Here is a 21,305-nt window from a genome sequence, read left to right as displayed (position 1 = left end):
TTCAGCCAGAAGCAATTTCCGTGTTTTAGTGTCGACTTTATGCACTTTAAGTTACTTTTTATTACTTATTTTTGTTGTAGTGTCTCACGGGTGTTCACAATGTATTTCTGTGTTGTTTAATTTGTATAGGGGCACGTTAAAGAGAGTACTGACTGGAGAAATGTTTTCTTTCTGTCGCTGTTTCGTCAGGTATGTTGTGTTACTTTTTACGTTATGCCCTTTTGATACTGATCTCTGTGGGAGAGGGGCACGTTAAAGAGAGTACTGACTGGAGAAATGTTTTCTTTCTGTCGCTGTTTCGTCAGGAGTGAAAATAAATGTACATTCCTGAATGAAGCTACACGTCTGGGTCGTCGTCTTTCTACACAACACAACGCAGAGTCAGACACAGCCGGTTACACTTGTGTCATTCAAGCTCGCGGCTCTGTGTGTGTGCGGAAATAGCGCATTTAGTGTGTGTGAGAGAGGGGGAGAGAGAGAGGGACCGGTGCCAGCAGCAGGGATCGTGTTGTTAGCATCTGGTTAGCTAGCTGCACTAACGGACATACGGAGCTGTTTGTTCCACAACAAGCTGGAGGAGAGCTCTCCTCTCAGACTGAGACGCTCAGGTGAGCTAAAGGACTCTCTGAGTGTTTAGATAGTTAACTTTAGTCTAAGTTATCTCAGTGGGTCTCAAACGGTTTGGTCAAAAAATATTCAAAAGATTATTTCCGCGGCACACCCTCACATGATCATTATAGTTATAAAAAAAATAAGAGAATAAAGGAAAAACAGTTATGAAATACTATATGGCAGTAAAACAAGAATACAGTTTGAAAGGGGAGTGATTTGTAAAATATCCATAAAGAAAAAGAACATCTGCTTACAGTTGTGTTTCATCTGGGTGTTGAGAGATGTATCCATAGATCTCTTAATGTTGCTCTCAAAGTGCACCAGATTGATGCTTTTAACTTCAATATTTAAAAAAAATCTTCCCGGGGGAGCATCCCCCCGGACCCCCCTAGAGGAGGTGAGGTCCGCTCCCCACTCGTAAAAAATAGCACTTTACCCCTGCCTATATGCCGTGAGCTGATTATCGAGCCTTCATTGTAACAGTCGCGGGTTTACTGTGTGTTTGCGTGTGGGGAGTTTTTTTGTGCGTGCTCTATGGTGCCCGTAATACTGTTCACTGGAGTCCAGCACCTCCGCACCCCCACTCAAAATACCTTCCCGCGCCTCTGTCTGATTGGTTACTTTTTTTTTCTAACACAAAACCAATGAAATGCGTAGTTCATGGACCGAGAAGGACAAACAAATCAACATAACACTGTAATATTACAGATCAACAACACAGATATGATTCTAATTTATTCATTTTACGTATGTTATTTATATAATTAAATCGATTTTTTTGGGTTAAGTGTTCCAGGGTATTCTCTGAGTACCTTGAAGGCCCTGACGGTTCGTCACTGGTGCATGTTTATATAAAAGTTATTTCATTTGGAGCAATAAAAAGTGTGCAACCCTCTGACCTTTGAATGTTCTTCCTATGTTTGACGTGTAAGTGCATTAGCAAATTAATAATGCTCTATTTGTTTAACTACTGAGAGTAGCAGTGCAGGAACTCTCAGGTAGGCTAACCGATGATTTGGACGAGATGGTCATCTTATTTTAGGTGACAATGAAGACTGATCTGGCTGGCTGGCAGTGTAGATGGCTTACTGATGATCTGGGCATCCGCAAAGATGGCACGGTGAATGCTTTCTTCTATGAAGAACGTCCTGCAAATGGCAAGATTAGACATGTTGAGACATGGCCGAAGGATTTCAGGCTTACTGGTCAACAGGTCGACTGAAGGCTCGCATTGTTCAGAAAATACAAGATCAGTCAGCAAGTAGGTGGGCTAGCTGGCCCAGGGAAGGCATGGCAGAAGGCATGATCCGAATGGCTACCGAGGCCATCGGCTTCCTCTACTGCACATTTCCTGAGATCAATGTTATGCTTTTTTATTTATGCATTTTATATCTAATCCTTAGGTAGATTTCTTAAAAACCAAAACTGCTTACTGAAGTTGAAGCTGCCAAACCTAAAACATACCATCCAGGCCCGCCCCTCCCTACAAGGAGATCACGCAGACTGCGTGGGGCCTCATCTGAAGCACAAAAGCGGCGCAATTAAGCTCGCCAAAGTTCTGGCGCAGCGAGGCTCCTGCGCTCACAGTTCACGCGCATGCTCCACTAGCACTAGCTGGCTTCAACTATAAAAGGCAACTTGGAAATAATTCCATGGATTTTTGGTTAGAGAAGTTTCAAGATAGGATCTTTTGAGAAATAATTGAATAATAGTTGTTTTTTTAGCAGATAAATCGAGAGCACACAAGTACCAGTACGTTTGGTAAGGCAAATAACCCTTTTCCTGTTTGGCGCCTCCTTCCTTTGCCCCCAAGTCCACAGAGATAAAACATCAATGTTCCATTTTTCTTTCCCAAGTTTCTCCAAAATATATAAATACAAGTGCCCAATTTAAATTTACATTGGGGTTCATGTGATGCCACTGAATTGTGTTGGCTCACTCAAACAGTATGTCATACACACAGAGGTGGCCGGAGCAGGGATGGGCACTCTTACATCTGTTGCTGATGGCATCTTTCTCTCAGGCTGAGGAGCCAGTGTGCACACAGAGAGGGGACCCTGAGATCCCTCAGATGTTTAAGGATGGGGACATAATGTTGGGGGGAATCTTCTCTTTCCACAGCAGCTGGAAGAACAGACGGGATTCATACATGGACAAACCACTGCCACTGCAATGCACCAGGTAACAGTATACCATATCAATATTTTGCTTCAGATTTCTGAAAGGGTATAACATTGAATATTTAAATGAGGATATACTCCTGTTGTGTTTGATTTTATCATCAAAAACTTCCATGTACTGTGTCACTCTTTCTACTGGATGGACCTTTTGTAACTAATTATTATTAACTGTTTGCATCAAGCTTGAATTTCAGAGGGTTCCAGTTTGCCCAGGCTATGCTATTTGCCGTAGAGGAGATTAATAACAGCACAGACCTATTGCCTGGCATCTCTCTGGGCTATAGGATCTATGATTCCTGTGGCTCAATTGCCAAAAGTGTGAGGGTTGCATTGGCCTTTGCAAATGGTAATGAAGTTGTATCACAACCTTCTGAAGTACCATGTACAAGACCTGCCCAAGTGCAGGCCATTATGGGAGAAACTTCTTCCTCTCCCTGCATGGCTATGGCTACTGCCATCGGACCCTTTCATATTCCAATGGTGGGTAAGATTGTTGGTTATTATTAATATTCAACTATTGCAACTATGTATAGCAAAAGGGATTGTAGTTGGCTGTATAACTACTTTATATCCTGAATCTTTACGTTGGGATATAACTTGTTTTTTTTGTTTTAGATCAGCCACTTTGCTACTTGTGCCTGTCTCAGTGATAAATCCAAGTACCCATCCTTCCTCAGAACAATACCCAGTGACTACTACCAGAGCAGAGGCCTGGCACAGCTGGTTAAGCATTTTAGTTGGACTTGGGTTGGAGCTATTAGAACAAATAATGATTATGGAAACAACGGTATGGCCACATTCACAGAAACGGCCCAGCAGCTTGGCATCTGTCTTGAGTACTCGGTGTCCTTCTTTAGAACCGATCCACCAGACAAAATACAAAAGATAATTGACATTATCAAGGCTTCCACTTCCAATGTGATCATTGCTTTCCTTTCCCACAAGGATTTGGATGTGATAATACATGCATTTTCTCACCACAACTTGACTGGGTACCAGTGGATAGGCTCTGAGAGCTGGATCTTTGATTCACAAATTGCAGCCTTGGATAAGCGTCACATTTTAGACGGTGCTATAGGCCTGTCCATCCCCAAAGCACATGTCAGTGGCATGAGGGAGTTCATGTTGGATGTGAGGCCGCTCAATGTATCTAGTAATGAATTGTTTACAACGTTTTATGAGACGTTATTTAGTTGTAAGTTCAAGCAGTCAAAGTCTTCATCAAGAAATCAGAAAGAATGTACTGGACGTGAAGATTTGACTGAAGTGCAAAACAGCTTCACCGATATGTCTCTGATGCCTATCTTTAACAATGTCTATAAAGGAGTGTATGCTGCGGCCCACGCACTTCATTTGATCCTCAGCTGTAACAAAACATGTAACACCAAGGTGCAGCTAGATCCATTTACGGTGAGTTGAACACCAATGTTACTGAAGTTTTTACATCAAATCACATCAACAAGGAACATGTTTACAATAACGTAAATTAAACTTTTGCTGTCTATCATGCTGTTAAAACACTTGGACCACAACACATTCTTCAAATTATGTTCTGCATTGACAGATATCTGTTTTTCAGATTTTACAGCACTTAAGAACTATTCAGTTTAAAACAAAGGAAGGAGAAGAGGTTTACTTCAATGAAAATGGAGACCCAGCAGCAAAGTATGAAATTATAAATTGGAAGCCAAGAGAAAATGACATTGTGGAGTTTGTCACAGTTGGCCTTTATGATGCATCTTTACCTGCAAACAAACAGCTACATCTGCAAAATGAGTCTATAACTTGGACACAGAACTCCCAACAGGTAAAATACTGTAAGATCACTGTCGTTGCTAATTACATTCTTTTTGTTTCATTATAAATATGAAATTGACACTGTTAGTCATGCACGTCATAATGTGTGTTTGTTATGCATAAACATTTTAAATAGAAATATGCAAAGGCAACACATTAATCAAAGTGAAGGCCAATCTTTTTCTTTCTTCTCATAGTCGATTTGATCCCACAGGTGCCTGTGTCAGTTTGCAGTGAAAAATGTCTTCCAGGAACTCGCAAGGTTCTCCAAAAAGGAATGCCTGTCTGCTGCTATGACTGTATAAGATGTGCAGAGGGAGACATCAGCAACATTACAGGTGTAGTTACATGAATGCAAGACAAAACATGTGTTGTTCATTTTAAGAAATTGCAGTGGGTTTTTGGGGGATTTCAAAACCATGCAGTCCTTTAAGAAGAAAAAAACACAATATCGTTACTTATTACATGGCTTAGTTGAATACTCGATTCTGATTGGTCAATTCAGAACATGTGACACGTTGTTAATACCGAACAGACAGACCGCTGTCAAGCACTTATTGACCGTTGTTAAGGACGCTCACATCTGCACAAACAAGTCCGTTCGATTTAACTGTATACAGTTTGGCTGAAAAGCAAACTGCATGCAGTTTGCTTTTCTAACTGACAAGACAAGAGCGACAAGAAAACAGCGGAGAAGTAACGGGCAGAAATCCTCCCTTACGCAGCGGTCCAGACATAGACATCAAACGGCGACACATATTCAGTTGCCAGTTACTTTGGCATTAGGGCAGGGATATCTAGATACTTTCCAAGGTTTGACATTATGAATTTTGCTACTTTTAAAGCAAGCAGCGATGTTTTCAAATCTGTAATCAAAAAGCTCCTCAAAAACGCTATCGAAGCAGTTCCTGCCGTTGCTACGTTAGTTCAAACGGTAACAAAGGACTATTTGTCTTAGTGGATGCATGTCAATTTAAATCAATAGCCTACATACAACTATTTTTAAATCAATAAAATCATTTTCTAAATCCACAAAAGCATTTCAATTAATATTGGGAGTCAAAACAGTACTTTGTTGAGAATGTGGCCATGTAATAAGCGGGATAATGTGCAGCGACTTGGTCATTATGGGGAAAAGAACACCTTCATGCCGATCTAGATCCCTCCGCTTCGCGTCGGGCTCCTGATCAGCCTGTCGGTGTTCTTTTCCCCATAATGACCGCGCCACAGCACATTATCCCTTACATAACAAATAATTGCAAATGATACATATACAGATACTGAGACAGAATTCTGAAGTCAGCTATATAAATATATGCAAAAGTCTTACTAAGGATTAATGCATTATGTCAAAGCACCAATGGAAAATAAATGTTTCTAATTCAAGTCTAAAAATAAATCATTTCATTATTCATAGAAATCCCTGGGAATAACTTGTGATTGTACAAATAAGCAAAACATTGGATATACTTATTATGTGCTGTACTGTCTTATGTTTAGAAAATATCCAACGTAGGGACAAATACAACATTAAAAAAGAATTATTCATAATGTTTACCACATTTTTTTTTTAAGATTCTGTCACCTGTGTGCGGTGTCACCCCGAGTTCTGGTCAAATGAAAGAAGAGATGCCTGTGTAAAGAAGGAGGCAGAGTTTCTGTCATATGGAGAGATTATGGGAGCGCTGCTCACTGCAGCATCCTTATTTGGAACATGCATCACAGCTGTTGTGGCATTGATTTTCTTCAGATACAGGAAAACTCCAATTGTCAGGGCTAACAACTCTGAGCTGAGCTTCCTGCTGCTCTTCTCCTTGACTCTGTGTTTCCTGTGTTCTCTGACCTTCATCGGTCGGCCCTCAGATTGGTCCTGCATGCTGCGACACACAGCATTCGGCATCACCTTTGTCCTCTGTATCTCTTGTGTTCTGGGGAAAACTATAGTGGTGCTAATGGCCTTCAGGGCTACACTTCCAGGCAGTAATATGATGAAGTGGTTTGGGCCTGCCCAGCAGAAACTAACTGTTCTGGGTTTCACTCTAATACAAGTAATGATATGTATCCTCTGGTTAACAATTTCTCCTCCTTTTCCTTTTAAGAATTTTAAAGACTTCAAAGACAAAATAATCTTAGAGTGTGCTTTGGGCTCAGCTTTGGGCTTTTGGTCTGTACTTGGGTACATAGGACTACTGGCCATTTTATGTTTCATTCTTGCTTTTCTGGCTCGGAATCTGCCTGATAACTTTAATGAAGCCAAGTTTATAACCTTTAGCATGCTGATATTCTGCGCTGTATGGATCACTTTCATCCCAGCGTATGTAAGCTCTCCTGGAAAGTTTAGTGTTGCTGTAGAGATATTTGCTATTCTGTCCTCCAGTTTTGGACTGCTGTTTTGTATTTTCATCCCAAAATGTTATATCATCTTACTCAAACCAGAGAGGAATACAAAAAAATATATAATGGGAAAGGGAGCCCTAAAATAATTATGGAACCCTACAATTATATTTGTTTATTTTAATGTTTCCAACTGTGAGTTATTTTAATGTGTAACGTAGCATATTGAGATGACTCCTTTTAATAGAATGCTATGTACAATTATTTCAACCAATATGTATATATGCAAATACAAAAATAATACAATTATATGCAGACCCAAAATACCAATCTCCTATGTGATTTCAGATTAATTGCCAGAAATTGTTATTCAAATAATAAAATCAAAATTGTCTCGCATAAAACATTTGACTAAACTTAAATTTCATCTCGTCTCCTGAGGCTTCTTTTCAAGCAGGAAAATGCCCTTCTTGTTATTGATTGTGTATAAAGGGGTGTCATGAGATCTCAAGCAGATTGGCGTGACCTGAAGAGCACCGCCATGTCCTTACTGAGGCCGCTCCTTTTGGTTCTGCCAGCGCCATATAGACTGAGAGTTACGTCATCTCTGTTCACTCCAATGGACCACTTTTTTACAGCAATGGCGGATCGTGGAGTCTTTTAATCGTTCCCCGGAAGTTAGCGCCAAGGCTAGCAGAGCTGTAGAGTTGCAGCATAATAGACCGTTCGTGACAGACTTTTAAAGGTGTTTAAAGATTTATATTGCGGATATTATCAGTACATCTGATTCAAATTAACATGTGTATTAAAGGATGTCAGTGGATTATCACTAAATTAATAGATTTAGGGAACGTTTACAGATAACATATAAAGCTAGGATACCGGATCAAGTTAGCCACACACGTTGAACAGCCTTTTAATTGTAAATTCCGTTCTCTTAATGTCATTTCGTCCAACGTTGTTGAATTAGAGAAGAGGGGCTTCTAAACGGGATTGTATGCGTGGGTGGAGGGAGTTAAATATTTGATAAATATAACTTTGGTGCGTGTAAGAGTGAGTGTTTTTAGCAGAGCCATATTGTGTCCTTGTGATTATGTTGATTATTACCTGTCTGTATAATGTTGCAGCTCAGCTGATTTTGGATTGATGGCAAAGGGAGAGGGACTTAAGTGAGAGTGAAAACACAAGGTAAGTTTAATACTACTGTTTTATATAAGTAAGCATACTAAACATGTATTTATCACTGTATTATATAAGTAATCTTGTTAGTAACCTACTGTATGGCAGGTGGAGGGGCAGTGATGTTACAGGTGGAGGAGCAAAACTGCAAGACTGCAAACTCACAAGACAGAGAAATCAAAGTTTGTTCTCCAGAGAAGAGGTTGATTTCACTTCAATTTTTTATTTCATATTTTCTAAAGATGTGGAAATGGCACAAAAAAAAACTTGAGAGCTGTAACCAAGACAACTGTAAGAACATGAGTAGAGAGCCACCAAGGTTTTTCAAGTCCCTCTCTTACTCCATTTTGCCAACCCAAACTTCCAGGTACATGACGGGACACCTTGCTTGTTTTTGTTGTTTGCGCTCCTCTGGCTGGGTGCTGGCAGGTGGAGGGCAGTGATGTTACGGGTGGAGGGGCAGTGATGTTAGCTGTTACACACCAGGCCCAAACGTAATACATTGCATCCTTCTTTGCAGTGTCCTTATTCCTGGAAGGGGAATCTGCAATTCCTGCAGAGTTTTGTAACCCGTTGGTCCGCACGCAAAGCGAATTTTTAAAGCGTTCTTAATTGTCTCATTGTTCCATTTCATCCCCTTTGTGGTGAGTCTGCCTAATGCCTTAAGTTGGTCTTTTGAAAACGTTTTCTTATATTTCTTGTCCCTAATTTTTATTTTTTTCTTGAGAGCTGCATTTTCCTTCCTGATTTTTCTTAGTGAAGCTTTTGCTTTTTTGGTGATTCCTTCTTGGCTCTTTAATTTTCTCTTTAATTTTTTTAATAGATCTGTTTGACTGGCTGCTGGTTCCCTCGTATGCTGACTGGCTGCTGGTTCCCTTGTATGCTGACTGGCTGCTGGTTCCCTCGTATGCTGACTGGCTGCTGGTTCCCTTGTATGCTGACTGGCTGGTGGTTCCCTTGTATGCTGACTGGCTGCTGGTTCCCTCGTATGCTGGCTGGCTGCTGGCTGAGTGGGTGGTGTCCGCCCTCCCTGTCTCTCCTCACTAGCCATGTCCTCTCTTTCTTCACCCTCACTTTCCTTTCTCTCAGTGTCATCATCCCTTCTTCCCTCAATCTTTGAGACTAATGTAAGTAGAAGACATGGCACTTTAAATTTTCGAACATTTAAAATATTATACCACTTAACAATAAGAAATATTACTTTTGTTACTAAGAGTTCATACTTATTATACCTGTGTCACCTTTCACACTATAGCTGTGATCATGAGCTATGGGCTTTTTAGATACAGGTCCCGGGGTGAATCGTGGTGCAGGGGCCCTTCTCTTTTTGACCACAGGGCGATGCACGAAGATGGTGGGTATAGCCTCTGCTCTCAGCCTAGTCTTTCCCTTTTTTGTCTTGACAAACTGGTCTGCATCAAAATGTGCCTGCGGATTGACTTGAGGTTACTTCACACACAGAACAACTCAGTTTTGTACATATAGCCTACTGTATATAAAATATGACCAAGAATGTGAGACAACTTTATAGAAATTCATATCACATCTGTTACTGATGCCATTTGTCATACTTTGTTAAACTCACAAATAATAAAGTTCCATAACTTCAGTTGGGAACAAAGACCACACCTTATCTCCCCAAGGCAATTTCCCCTCCAATAGGTGTGCTATATAGGTGTGTATAACCCTTTCTCCTGTCTGTTACTCCCTCTTTCAGCACAAGAACCAGAGGGGGATTCAATGGAGCCTGAATACCTGCAGTGAGACCCTCACCCTGCACCCTGAGTCTCAACTCTCAGTGTTTTTCAAGCCTTTCCCTGTGTTTTTGTATTAAACAAAACATTAAGCTTTCCCAATGGTGTGGTTTTCGTTTTGTGAAAAAGTGCAAATGCAGTGTTTGTATATAATTACCTCACATATTTTTTTGCTTTTGGTCGTGAAATTGCTCCTGCTGACTTGAGCCAGCCATTTTTTCCTCCGCTCTGTGTCAGTGGGGAAGCCGTACATTCGTACTCCTTTCTCGGAGCGATTTGAGCATCCCCAGGCAGCACAGCAAACCAGGACAACACGGAGGAAAAGGCACAGACAAACTGCATGATATGCTATTCAATGTTTATTGAATTCCATGTATTTGCAATGGATGTTCCTAAAACAACACATTTAACATCATCATCTTCATGCTGCTCCTGCTGCTGCTAGTCCTTTGATAGTCACCTGTAAGTCTCCTGTCCTTTCTGAAAGCCATAAAGATGACATTAGTCATTTAGATAACTTGTGTCCTCAATTACCATTGGATTACTGAAACACCATGAATTTAAGAAAATGGTAGAAATTAATCTAATCTACATTTTGAAGCATTCTTTTAGATCCCCTCCTTCTAAATATATCAATAAACATTAGAAAGTGATGCTCCTGACTACCATACAAGTTTAAGAAGATAATATTGGTTTTAAAGAATTCAAAGCTATAAATAGCAACAGGCTCTTTAACCAAGGCACTGTTAGCCTAACATGTAAACTAGTTGTTCACACTAATCCTAATATTATCAATTAATATTAGCAAATTCAATTTTATTTTTTAAAACATATTGATGTAAATACATACACATATCGATTTGTTGTATAAATATTGCAAATCAAAACCTTTATTCACTAATAATTACCAAAAATCGTAGTTCTATCTCCTGTTATCAATGCATTCACATTGCCCGCCATGAACTTCCGGGGAACGATCCTCGTCTACATGAACCACGTGACGATAACCGTTTTTGGACTTCCGTTGTCGTAACTCTTCTATCTATATGGCGCTGGGTTCTGCTAATGGGGAAGAGGGACTCTGTGTACCGACTGCAAGACTCAGCACAACCACCTGAACTGTTCCAAGATGGTGACCTTGTTATTGGAGGCATTTTTTCCTTCTGCACAAGGCAGGATTACGTAATTAACACATTTCAGAAAATTCCAGGAGTACGGAAATGTAAAAACTATGGATTGTTAGGCAGATTTTCAACGTTGTATGTTCATTGCAACGCGGTATCACGGCAAGACATGAACATGTGACAATTTACAATGCTGGGAGACGTGAAGAAGTCATGATTTCGTCCCTTCAAACGTGACAGTTACACGGTATTGTTAACCCATGTTAACCAGTGGAGAAATAGCCGGAAATGCCGAGTAAATGCTACCCCGACGGTCGGTTGTTATTGTCAATATTAATATAATAATGATTTATTTTTTAATAGTCACACTCGATTACACCGATTTTCGTGTTGCCCCAGCTGGTCGACACCTCTTTTAGCAGAAACAAAGGCTACATTAATGTATTAAATTGATGTTAATCCATGCGTGTGGATGTGGAATTAACTAACTTGATGTTGTGCGATTGCGTTGCCAGGCCTGCTTCGGTTCATTTTAATTGACAAACTCTTCAACTACAACCGTAGTTATATTTAAAAACATTTTATAAAGGCCTCACAAAATACTTTAATGTAAATTAAAATGTAAATGTGAAGGAATGTGTGTATGAAAATAAATATATCCTTCATAAACAAAACCGGAAACAGACGCAGGCAAGATCCTCAGCTCGATGGTTTAGCCGCAATGCACGCTTGGATTTGGTGTGTCTGCGATGTGATGTTATCGCAGGTTCCTCAACAGTGCATTACAAGACATTTATCAATATGTGTGTATACCTCCACCATTAAACTGTCATATTCTGCACATTTATTATACTATCTACATACATCTTATAAGAGTACGTATAATATCAGTTCAAATAAGTGCTTAAACATAGTTAACATTGCAGGAAAGCAATATATTAGACGTTAAGTACTTTGTCAGGCTTAATATTTATCTGTAGATACAAATGTCACTCTGTGTGCTGTGTGCTCTGCATGTGTGACCATTAAAGAAGGTTTCATCCCTCAATATTCTTCTTCTATACACCCAAAGCTTCTTATTCAAAAGAAGACCTTAACCTAAAGTATTCATTAATGTTTAAATCAAGCCTTATTAGTTTGTCTGTTTTGCACACCCTCATATTAATATATAATAATACAATTTTAAAATTCAATAACGTGCTTTAACCACCAGGTGTCCCTTTCTATCAGCTGTGCACCATTATGGTGTAAATACAGCCTATCTACCAATTGGATCAAATATGAAAGTCAGCCGAATTACTGTTGATATTGCAAGGAGACGTATTGTGTGAAAAGAAATGTAAGATGTTGTTTAATTGCTTATATATTTATTATCCACGTCATTTCAGTTTTGGCGGCAGTTCTCCTGTTTGTCGAGAAGTCTTCTCAGCAGGGCTCTTAGAGAATTACGGCAGATATGTAATATGTAATGCAGCCGAACCATGCAATACAATGCCGTTATGTGATGACTTTCAAAGAGAAAGACAAGCACAGTCGGAATAAAGTATTATTTTATTTTTAAAAAATGTTTTCGGATTTCACATCGCATAAACACCAAGTCCCAGCATGCATTGCGGCTAAACCATCCAAAATCATCGAGCTGAGGATCTTGCCTGTTTCCGGTTTCGTTTATGATGGAAGTATTTTGTTATACACACATTCCTTCACATTTACATTTTAATTTACATTAAAGTATTTCTTGAGGCTTCTAACATGTTTTTAAATATAACTACGGTTGTAGTTGAAGAGTTTGTAAATTAACATGAACCGAAGCAGTTGCCTGGCAACGCAATCGCACAACCTCACGTCCGTTAATCCCACATCCACACGCATGGATTAACATTGATTTAATACATTAATGTAGCCTTTGTTTCTGTTAAAAGAGGTGTCGACCAGCTGGGGCAACAAGAAAATCGGTGTAATCGAGTGTAACTATTAAAAAATAAATCATTATTATATTAATATTGACAATAACAACCGACCGTCGGGGTAGCATTTGCTTGGCATTTCCGGGTATTTCTCCACTGGTTAACATGGGTTAACAATACTGTGTAACTGTCACGTTTGAAGGGACGAAATGTTGACATCTTCACGTCTCCCAGCATGGTAAATCGTCACATGTTCACGTTTTGCCGTGATACCGGGTTGGTTCATTGTACTGTATTTGAGACTTAACACAAATTTATTATTTTGTTCTATTTTTCACAATACCCTAGTTTCAATTTTTGAGAATTCAAATGTCCTCAAGCATTGATTTTTGCTATCAATGAGAACAACAACAATTCTGACATGCTCCCGAAAGTTAAACTTGGCTACAGTATCTATCATAACTGTGGAACTATGGACATACTGAGAGCTGCACTGGCACTGGTGTCTAATTTGCTTCAGACCAACCTCAGGCTATTTCCACTCGAAGCACTTTAACAAACTAACAAACTTCCTCTGTAGTTCAGTGTCCCCAGCCTGCCGCCACACCTGTCCCCTCTGCCTATAATGGCAACTTCCCCTCAGGCCTGTTGCATCATGATAATCATAATTGTGCCCTGGAGGATTTGACCATGATGTTGACTTTCGATATAAAACTTTCTACCCCTGAGTAAAGAAAGAAAGACTCATACTTTAAGTTTATATGCTTATGTTTTTAAACCTTTGGAAGCAATTAAGTTAGATATCAAATCATTCCAGACCACACTGTTAGGCTTTGACAGGAACTTCACAATAAGATACAAGTGAAAAATAAAAGTGATGGAACATTGACCAACGTTATAGTATTGGTAATGTTTCACAATGTGTGCATGTCAGTATTGAACCGTGTCTATCACAACTGGACCTTCTGTAGACACACACACACCCTCTGCTGCCGCGCCCCGCGCCATTATACTGTCCGTCTTTTCACTGAATTGTCGTCTTGAAAAGGGTACTCACAACAATTCCGCAACAACATCATCTTCACCTGTTGCACTTGCCATTTCAACGTTAAAAACAATAAAACGGCAAATTAATTGCTTCGTGGCATTTATCTAGATCCTCCGTCTCGAGCCAGTGAACTACCGGGCCTTCTAGAATACCCTGGAACCAGAGGCGAGGGAAGGTATTTTGAGTGGGGGTGCTGAGGTGCTGGACTCCAGTGAACACTATTACGGGCACTATAGAGCACGCACAAAAAAACTCCCCTCACGCAAACACACAGTAAACCCGCTACTGTTACAATGAAGGCTCGATAATCAGCTCACGGCATATAGGCAGGGGTAAAGTGCTATTTTTTACGAGTGGGGAGCGGACCTCACCTCCTCTAGGGGGGTCCGGGGGGATGCTCCCCCGGGAAGATTTTTTTTAAATATTGAAGTTAAAAGCATCAATCTGGTGCACTTTGAGAGCAACATTAAGAGATCTATGGATACATCTCTCAACACCCAGATGAAACACAACTGTAAGCAGATGTTCTTTTTCTTTATGGATATTTTACAAATCACTCCCCTTTCAAACTGTATTCTTGTTTTACTGCCATATTTTATAACTGTTTTTCCTTTATTCTCTTTTTTTTTTTTTAAACTATAATGATCATATGAAGGTGAGACCCACTGAGATAACTTAGACTAAAGTTAACTATCTAAACACTCAGAGAGTCCTTTAGCTCACCTGAGCCTCTCAGTCTGAGAGGAGAGCTCTCCTCCAGCTTGTTGTGGAACAAACAGCTCCGTATGTCCGTTAGTACAGCTAGCTAACCAGATGCTAACAACACGGTCCCTGCTGCTGGCACCGGTCCCTCTCTCTCTCCCCTCTCTCACACACACTAAATGCGCTATTTCCACACACACACAGAGCCGCGAGCTTGAATGACACAAGCACACTTTTATTTCCATGCAACTCTCTGATTGGTCTGGTGTCTTGCCTCTGTTGCATTCACTGAACACGGGAAATTACAGTCCTGCCGTCCTTTCTAGTGTCTTGATGAGGTTCACGTAAAGCACGGTTAATGTATTATATTATTGAGGTAGAATTGTCCGGGGCTACAGAAAAAACATTCTGGGCAGGCCAAAATTCTTATTTTACCAACAATGTGGAATTTAGATTATGCACAGCGGGAGCAGCAATAACCGTCAAATAATAATTCAGACAGGGGAGCTCCGCACCCACTGCCTGCCGCTAGGGGGTGCTGCAGCGCCCTCAGCACCCCCCTTCCCGCGCCCATGCCTGGAACCGAGGAAAACTCTGAAAGAATACGACCAAATGCAGCAAATCAATATATGATTGGCTGATCAAACTGTCAATCCAAAGGTACGCTCTCATTCAGTGCAACGGCCAGGGCATTCTATCAAGGATATAGAATACCTTGGTTGAAGAATATTCTACCCAGAGACCCAGAAAAATATCTGATTGGTTACTTTTTTTTTCTAACACAAAACCACTGAAATGCGTGGTGCTTGGTCCGAGAAGGACAAACAAATCAACATAACACTTTAATATTACAGATCAACAACACAGATACAATTCTAATTTATTCATTTTACATACGTGTTATTTATATAATTAAATCGCTTTTTTGGGTTAAGTGTTCCAGGGTATTCTCTGAATACCTTGAAGGCCCTGACGGTTCGTCACTGGTGCATGTTTATATAAAAGTTATTTCATTTGGAGGAATAACAAGTGTGCAACCCTCTGACCTTTGAATGTTCTTCCTATGTTTGACGTGTAAGTGCATTAGCAAATTAATAATGCTCTATTTGTTTAACTACTGAGAGTAGCAGTGCAGGAACTCTCAGGTAGGCTAACCAATTATTTGGACGAGATGGTCATCTTATTTTAGGTGTCAATGAAGACTGATCTGGCTGGCTGTCAGTGTAGATGGCTTACTGATCATCTGGCTGTGCATCCGCAAAGAAGGCGCAGTGAATGCTTTCTTCTAGGACGAACGTCCTGCAAATGGTAAGGTGAGACATGTTGAGATATGGCCGAAGGATGTCAGGCTTACTGGTCAACAGGTCGACTGAAGGCTCACAGGGTTCAGAAAATACAAGATCAGTCAGAAAGTAGGTGGGCTAGCTGGCTCAGGGAAGGCATGGCAGAAGGCATGATTCGAATGGCTACCGAGGCCATCGGCTTCCTCTTCTGCACTTTTCCTTAGATCAATGTTATGCTTTTTTATTTATGCATTTTATATCTAATCCTTAGGTAGATTTCTTAAAAAACAAAACTGCTTACTGAAGTTGAAGCTGCCAAACCTAAAACACACCATCCAGGCCCGCCCCTCCCTACACGCAGATCACGCAGACTCCGTGGGACCTCATCTGATGTGCAAAAGCGGCAAAATTAAGCGAGCCACAGTTCCGGCGCTGCGAATTACCGGCGCTCGCAGTTCACGCGCGTGCTCCACTAGCACTAGGCAAAACTTTAAAAGGCAACTTGGAAATAGGCCATGGATTTTGGGTTGGAAAAGTTTCAAGATATGATCTTTTGAGAAATAATTGAAAAATAGTTGTTTTTTTAGCAGATAAATCGAGAGCATACAAGTACCAGTAAGTTTGGTAAGGCAAATAACCTTTTTCCTGTTTGGCGCCTCCTTCCTTTGCCCCCAAGTCCACAGAGATAAAACATCAATGTTCCATTATTCTTTCCCAAGTTTCTCCAAAATATATAAATACAAGTGCCCAATTTAAATTTGCATTGGGGTTCATGTGATGACACTGAATTGTTTTGTCTCACTCAAATAGTATGTCATCCACACAGAGTTGGCCGGAGCAGGGATGGGCACTCTTACATCTGTTGCTGATGGTATCTTTCTCTCAGGCTGAGGAGCCAGTGTGCACACAGAGAGGGGACCCTGAGATCCCTCAGATGTTTAAGGATGGGGACATAATGTTGGGGGGAATCTTCTCTTTCCACAGCAGCTGGAAGAACAGACAGGATTCCTACATGGACAAACCACTGCCACTGCAATGCACCAGGTAACAGTATACCATATCAATATTTTGCTTCAGATCTCTGAAAGGGTATAACATTGAATATTTAAATGAGGATATACTCCTGTTGTGTTTGATTTGATCATGAAATACTTCCATGTACTGTGCCACTCTTTCTACTGCATGGACCTTTCGTAACTGATTATTATTAACTGTTTGCATCAAGCTTGAATTTCAGAGGGATCCAGTATGCCCAGGCTATGCTTTTTGCCGTAGAGGAGATTAATAACAGCACAGACATATTGCCTGGCATCTCTCTGGGCTATAGGATCTATGATTCCTGTGGCTCAATTGCCAAAAGTGTGAGGGTTGCATTGGCCTTTGCAAATGGTAATGAAGTCGTATCACAACCCTCTGAAGTACCATGTACAAGACCTGCCCAAGTGCAGGCCATTATGGGAGAAAGTGCTTCCTCTCCATGCATGGCTATGGCTACTGCCCTCGGACCCTTTCATATTCCAATGGTGGGTAAGATTGTTGGATATTATTAATATTCAACTATTGCAACTATGTATAGCAAAAGGGATTGTAGTTGGCTGTATAACTACTTTATATCCTGAATCTTTACGTTGGGATATAACTTGTTTTTTTCATTTAGATCAGCCACTTTGCTACTTGTGCCTGTCTCAGTGATAAATCCAAGTACCCATCCTTCCTCAGAACAATACCCAGTGACTACTACCAGAGCAGAGCCCTAGCACAGCTGGTTAAGCATTTTGGTTGGACTTGGGTTGGAGCTATTAGAACAAATGATGATTATGGAAACAACGGTATGGCCACATTCACAGAAACGGCCCAGCAGCTTGGCATCTGTCTTGAGTACTCGGTGTCCTTCTTTAGAACCGATCCAGCAGACAAAATACTAAAGATAATTGACATTATCAAGGCTTCCACTTCCAAGGTGATCATTGCTTTCCTCTCCCACAAGGATTTGGATGTGATACTACTTCATCTTTCTCACCACAACTTGACTGGGTACCAGTGGATAGGCTCTGAGAGCTGGATCTTTGATTCACAAACTGCAACCGTGGATAAGCATCACATTCTAGACGGTGCTATAGGCCTGTCCCTCCCCGAAGCACATGTCAGTGGCATGAGGGAGTTCATGTTGGATGTGAGGCCGCTCAATGTATCTAGTAATGAAATGTTTACAGCGTATTATGAGACGGTATTTAATTGTAAGTTCAAGCAGTCAAAGTCTTCATCAAGAAATCAGAAAGAATGTACTGGACGTGAAGATTTGACTGAAGTGCAAAACAGCTTCACCGATATGTCTCAGATGCCTATCTTTAACAATGTCTATAAAGGAGTGTATGCTGCGGCACACGCACTTCATTTTATGTTCAGCTGTAACAAAACATGTAACACCAAGGTGCAGCTAGATCCATCTACGGTAAGTAAATGGATCAACCAACCAATGTTACTGAAGTTTTTACATTAAATCACTTCAACAAGGAACCCGTAAATTAAACTTTTGCTGTCTCTCATGCTGTTAAAACACTTGGACCACAACACATTCTTCAAATTATGTTCTGCATTGACGGATATTTGTTTTTCAGATTTTACAGCACATAAGAACTATTCAGTTTAAAACAAAGGAAGGAGAAGAGGTTTACTTCAATGAAAATGGAGACCCAGCAGCAAAGTATGAAATTATAAATTGGAAGCCAAGAGAAAATGACATTGTGGAGTTTGTCACAGTTGGCCTTTATGATGCATCTTTACCTGAAAACAAACAGCTACATCTTCAAAATGAGTCTATAACTTGGACACAGAACTCCCAACAGGTAAAATACTGTAAGATCACTGTCGTTGCTAATTACAGTTTTTTTGTTTCATTATAAATATAAAATTGACACTGTTCGTCATGCACGTCATAATGTATGGTTTTTATGCATCAACATTTTAAATAGAAATATGCAAAGGCAACACATTAATCAAAGTGAAGGTCAATCTTTTTCTTTCTTCTCATAGTCGATTTGATCCCACAGGTGCCTGTGTCAGTTTGCAGTGAAAAATGTCTTCCAGGAACTCGCAAGGTTCTCCAAAAAGGAATGCCTGTCTGCTGCTATGACTGTATGAGATGTGCAGAGGGAGACATCAGTAACATTACAGGTGTAGTTACATGAATGCAAGACAAAACATGTATCGTTCATTTTAAGAAATTGCAGTGGGTTTTGGGAGGATTTCAAAATCATGTAGTCCTTTAAGAAGAAAAAAAACACAATATCGTAACATAACAAATCATTGCAAATGATACATATACAGATACTGAGACAGAATTCTGAAGTCAGCTATATAAATATATGCAAAAGTATTCCTAAGGATTAATGCATTATGTCAAAGCACCAATGTAAAATAAATGTTTCCACTTCAAGTCTACCTAAAATAAATCATTTAATTATTCATAGAAATCCCTGCAAAGAACGTGTGTTTATACAAATAAGCAAAACATTGTATATACTTCTTATGTGCTGTACTGTCTTTTATGCTTAGAAAAGATGCAACGTAGGGACAAAAATACATAAAATAAAAAAAGGAATTATACATAATGTTTGCAACATTTTATTTTCTTCAGATTCTGTCACCTGTGTGCGGTGTCACCCTGAGTTCTGGTCAAATGAAAGAAGAGATGCCTGTGTAAAGAAGGAGGCAGAGTTTCTATCATATGAAGAGATTATGGGAGCGCTGCTCACTGCAGCATCCTTATTTGGAACATGCATCACAGCTGTTGTGGCATTGATTTTCTTCAGATACAGGAAAACTCCAATTGTCAGGGCCAACAACTCTGAGCTGAGCTTCCTGCTGCTCTTCTCCTTGACTCTGTGTTTCCTGTGTTCTCTGACCTTCATCGGTCGGCCCTCAGATTTGTCGTGCATGCTGCGACACACAGTATTCGGCATCACCTTTGTCCTCTGTATCTCTTGTGTTCTGGGGAAAACTATAGTGGTGCTAATGGCCTTCAGGGCTACACTTCCAGGCAGTAATATGATAAAGTGGTTTGGGCCTGCCCAGCAGAAACTAACTGTTCTGGGTTTCACTCTAATACAAATAATGATATGTATTCTCTGGTTAACAATTTCTCCTCCTTTTCCTTTTAAGAATTTTAAAGACTTCAAAGACAAAATAATCTTAGAGTGTGCTTTGGGCTCAGCTTTGGGCTTTTGGTCTGTACTTGGGTACATAGGACTACTGGCCATTTTATGTTTCATTCTTGCTTTTCTGGCTCGGAAACTGCCTGATAACTTTAATGAAGCCAAGTTTATAACATTTAGCATGCTGATATTCTGCGCTGTATGGATCACTTTCATCCCAGCGTATGTAAGCTCTCCTGGAAAGTTTAGTGTTGCTGTAGAGATATTTGCTATTCTGTCCTCCAGTTTTGGACTGCTGTTTTGTATTTTCATCCCAAAATGTTATATCATCTTACTCAAACCAGAGAGGAATACAAAAAAATATATAATGGGAAAGGGAGCCCTAAAATAATTATGGAACCCTACAATTACATTAGTTTATTTTATTGTTTCCAACTGTGAGTTATTTTACTGTGTAACTTAGCATATGGAGATTTCCTTTTAATAGAATACAAGTTTAAACCAATATGTATATATGCAAATAAAAAAATAATAAAATGATATGCAGATCCAAAATACCAATCTCCTATATGATTTCAGATTAATTGCCAGAAATTGTTATTCTGTGGTGCAGAGAGACGGGAGTCGGAGGCGAGGTATCAAAGGTACAAGCTAAACTTTTATTAAGCATCTGCAAACACATGTAAACACTTCAAGCCCGGGAAGCGAAGACCGGCGGAAACAGGAAGTCCGGCTCACTCAAATGCCCGTCCAGAAAAATACCCCAACCCATAGATCCGCGGGTGAATAATGTCGATCACCACACAAGCCCCCCCAGTATTCACCCAGAGTCAAAATCCTCGTGCCTTGGAGGAAGTACCACCCGACCATGGCGCGTACGGACCACAGGGTCCGAGGAGGGCGGGGCCGCAGGTGAGTGCAGGGGCATAGGCGCCAACGAGGGCGAGGGCTTCCCACAGGGGGCGGGGGGCGGGCCATGGGAGGGCGGCCCCGACGTGAGGGCAGAGCCAACTCCAACTGCCTGGAAACGTCCACGTGAGCAGGCTTAATCCGATCAACGGACACAGTCTCAGGCCTGCAACCAATGTCCACCACCAGGCTCTTGTCCTTGTGACGTATGAATCTGAACGGACCGTCGTAAGGGGGCCGCAGGGGACCGCGGTGGGCGTCGTGGCGAATAAAAACGAAATCCGCCGACCGTAATCCGGGGGATATCCGGAAAGCTGGGTTG

General features: G+C 40.6%; 3 protein-coding genes across 29 annotated transcripts; 2 read left to right on the top strand and 1 right to left on the bottom strand.

Moving 5' to 3' along the window:
* Positions 1 to 425: 425 nt before the first annotated feature.
* LOC307037450 (extracellular calcium-sensing receptor-like) lies at positions 426 to 9,953 on the top strand (the record flags this gene model as incomplete). 27 transcript variants are annotated; one of them, XM_079678331.1, is made up of 8 exons in its annotated part: positions 426 to 608; positions 2,734 to 2,793; positions 2,975 to 3,272; positions 3,408 to 4,202; positions 4,357 to 4,599; positions 4,804 to 4,927; positions 8,051 to 8,111; positions 8,623 to 9,953. In XM_079678331.1, 6 exons carry the CDS (start codon positions 2,762 to 2,764, stop codon positions 8,068 to 8,070), a joined length of 1,512 nt encoding a protein of 503 aa, XP_079534457.1. In that variant the 3' UTR covers positions 8,071 to 8,111; positions 8,623 to 9,953. The 27 variants fall into 27 exon arrangements, 6 of the variants coding, with proteins under 6 accessions (XP_079534457.1, XP_079534455.1, XP_079534456.1 ...); XR_013807684.1 differs by lacking the exon at positions 426 to 608 and adding an exon at positions 6,165 to 7,668 and having other exon boundaries at positions 2,561 to 2,793; positions 4,372 to 4,599; positions 8,056 to 8,111; positions 8,211 to 9,953; XR_013807685.1 differs by lacking the exon at positions 426 to 608 and adding an exon at positions 6,165 to 7,668 and having other exon boundaries at positions 2,561 to 2,793; positions 4,372 to 4,599; positions 8,056 to 8,111; positions 8,193 to 9,953.
* On the bottom strand, positions 8,578 to 15,043 carry LOC307037476 (uncharacterized protein; the record flags this gene model as incomplete). Its single annotated transcript, XM_079678365.1, has 4 exons — positions 14,659 to 15,043; positions 10,014 to 10,336; positions 9,335 to 9,530; positions 8,578 to 9,224 (listed from the first exon to the last, which is right to left on the bottom strand). The coding sequence occupies exons 2-4, from the start codon at positions 10,107 to 10,109 to the stop codon at positions 8,578 to 8,580; spliced, it is 939 nt and encodes a 312-aa protein (XP_079534491.1). The 5' UTR covers positions 10,110 to 10,336; positions 14,659 to 15,043.
* A 1,688-nt stretch (positions 15,044 to 16,731) lies between these two features.
* On the top strand, positions 16,732 to 20,465 carry LOC307037455 (extracellular calcium-sensing receptor-like; the record flags this gene model as incomplete). Its single annotated transcript, XM_079678339.1, has 6 exons — positions 16,732 to 16,964; positions 17,146 to 17,443; positions 17,578 to 18,372; positions 18,539 to 18,766; positions 18,971 to 19,094; positions 19,558 to 20,465. The coding sequence occupies 6 exons, from the start codon at positions 16,732 to 16,734 to the stop codon at positions 20,463 to 20,465; spliced, it is 2,586 nt and encodes an 861-aa protein (XP_079534465.1).
* Between the last annotated feature and the right edge of the window lie 840 nt (positions 20,466 to 21,305).

This window comes from Notothenia rossii (assembly GCF_949606895.1).
Source record: "Notothenia rossii genome assembly, chromosome: 4".
Classification (NCBI taxonomy): Eukaryota; Metazoa; Chordata; class Actinopteri; order Perciformes; family Nototheniidae; genus Notothenia; species Notothenia rossii.
This window is presented reverse-complemented; position numbering and strand designations above follow the sequence as displayed.